The sequence below is a fragment of the Antrostomus carolinensis genome, unplaced genomic scaffold, assembly GCF_000700745.2.
Source record: "Antrostomus carolinensis isolate BGI_N321 unplaced genomic scaffold, ASM70074v2 scaffold26405, whole genome shotgun sequence".
In the NCBI taxonomy this organism is placed as follows: Eukaryota; Metazoa; Chordata; class Aves; order Caprimulgiformes; family Caprimulgidae; genus Antrostomus; species Antrostomus carolinensis.
Window position 1 is genome coordinate 1,793 of NW_010316105.1, and position 399 is coordinate 2,191.

The 399-nt window shown below is 61.9% G+C and overlaps 1 protein-coding gene across 1 annotated transcript in view; it reads right to left on the reverse strand.

The window, feature by feature from the left end:
* LOC104525113 (calponin-1) overlaps positions 1–320 on the reverse strand; it is a gene marked incomplete at both ends in the record, with an annotated part of 1,269 nt that extends 949 nt beyond the window's left edge. The window contains one exon of the mRNA XM_010168183.1: positions 210–320. Within this exon, the coding sequence (XP_010166485.1) occupies positions 210–320 (111 nt within the window). The remainder of the gene's footprint in view (positions 1–209) is intronic.
* Between the last annotated feature and the right edge of the window lie 79 nt (positions 321–399).

A 399-nucleotide genomic window follows, 5' to 3' on the forward strand; every position in this document is an offset into this window, starting at 1 on the left:
GGACCCCTGGGGATTCCTGACCAGGGACACCTGGGGACACCTGGGGACACTGCCATCCCCTGGGTACACCTGACTGAGGACACCCCAAGAGATTCTCTTGGCGATCCCACGTATCCCGATGTCCCCCCACACACCTGTGAGGGGGGGGTTACATACCCCGATGTCACCCCCACCCCTCGATGTCACCCCGATGCCACCCCCAGTGTCACCTGGAGCCCGATGATGTTCCTCCCCTCGCGCAGTTTCTCGGGGTGGAAGCGCCGTTGCTGTTTCTCGGCGTATTTCACCCCCAAATTCACGTTGTTTCCCTTCGTCTTGGCCTGGCAGAGAAAATCTTGGCGCTTGGGGGGGGTGTCCAGACCCTCACCCCACCCAGTGGAGCCCCCAGACCCTATTTCC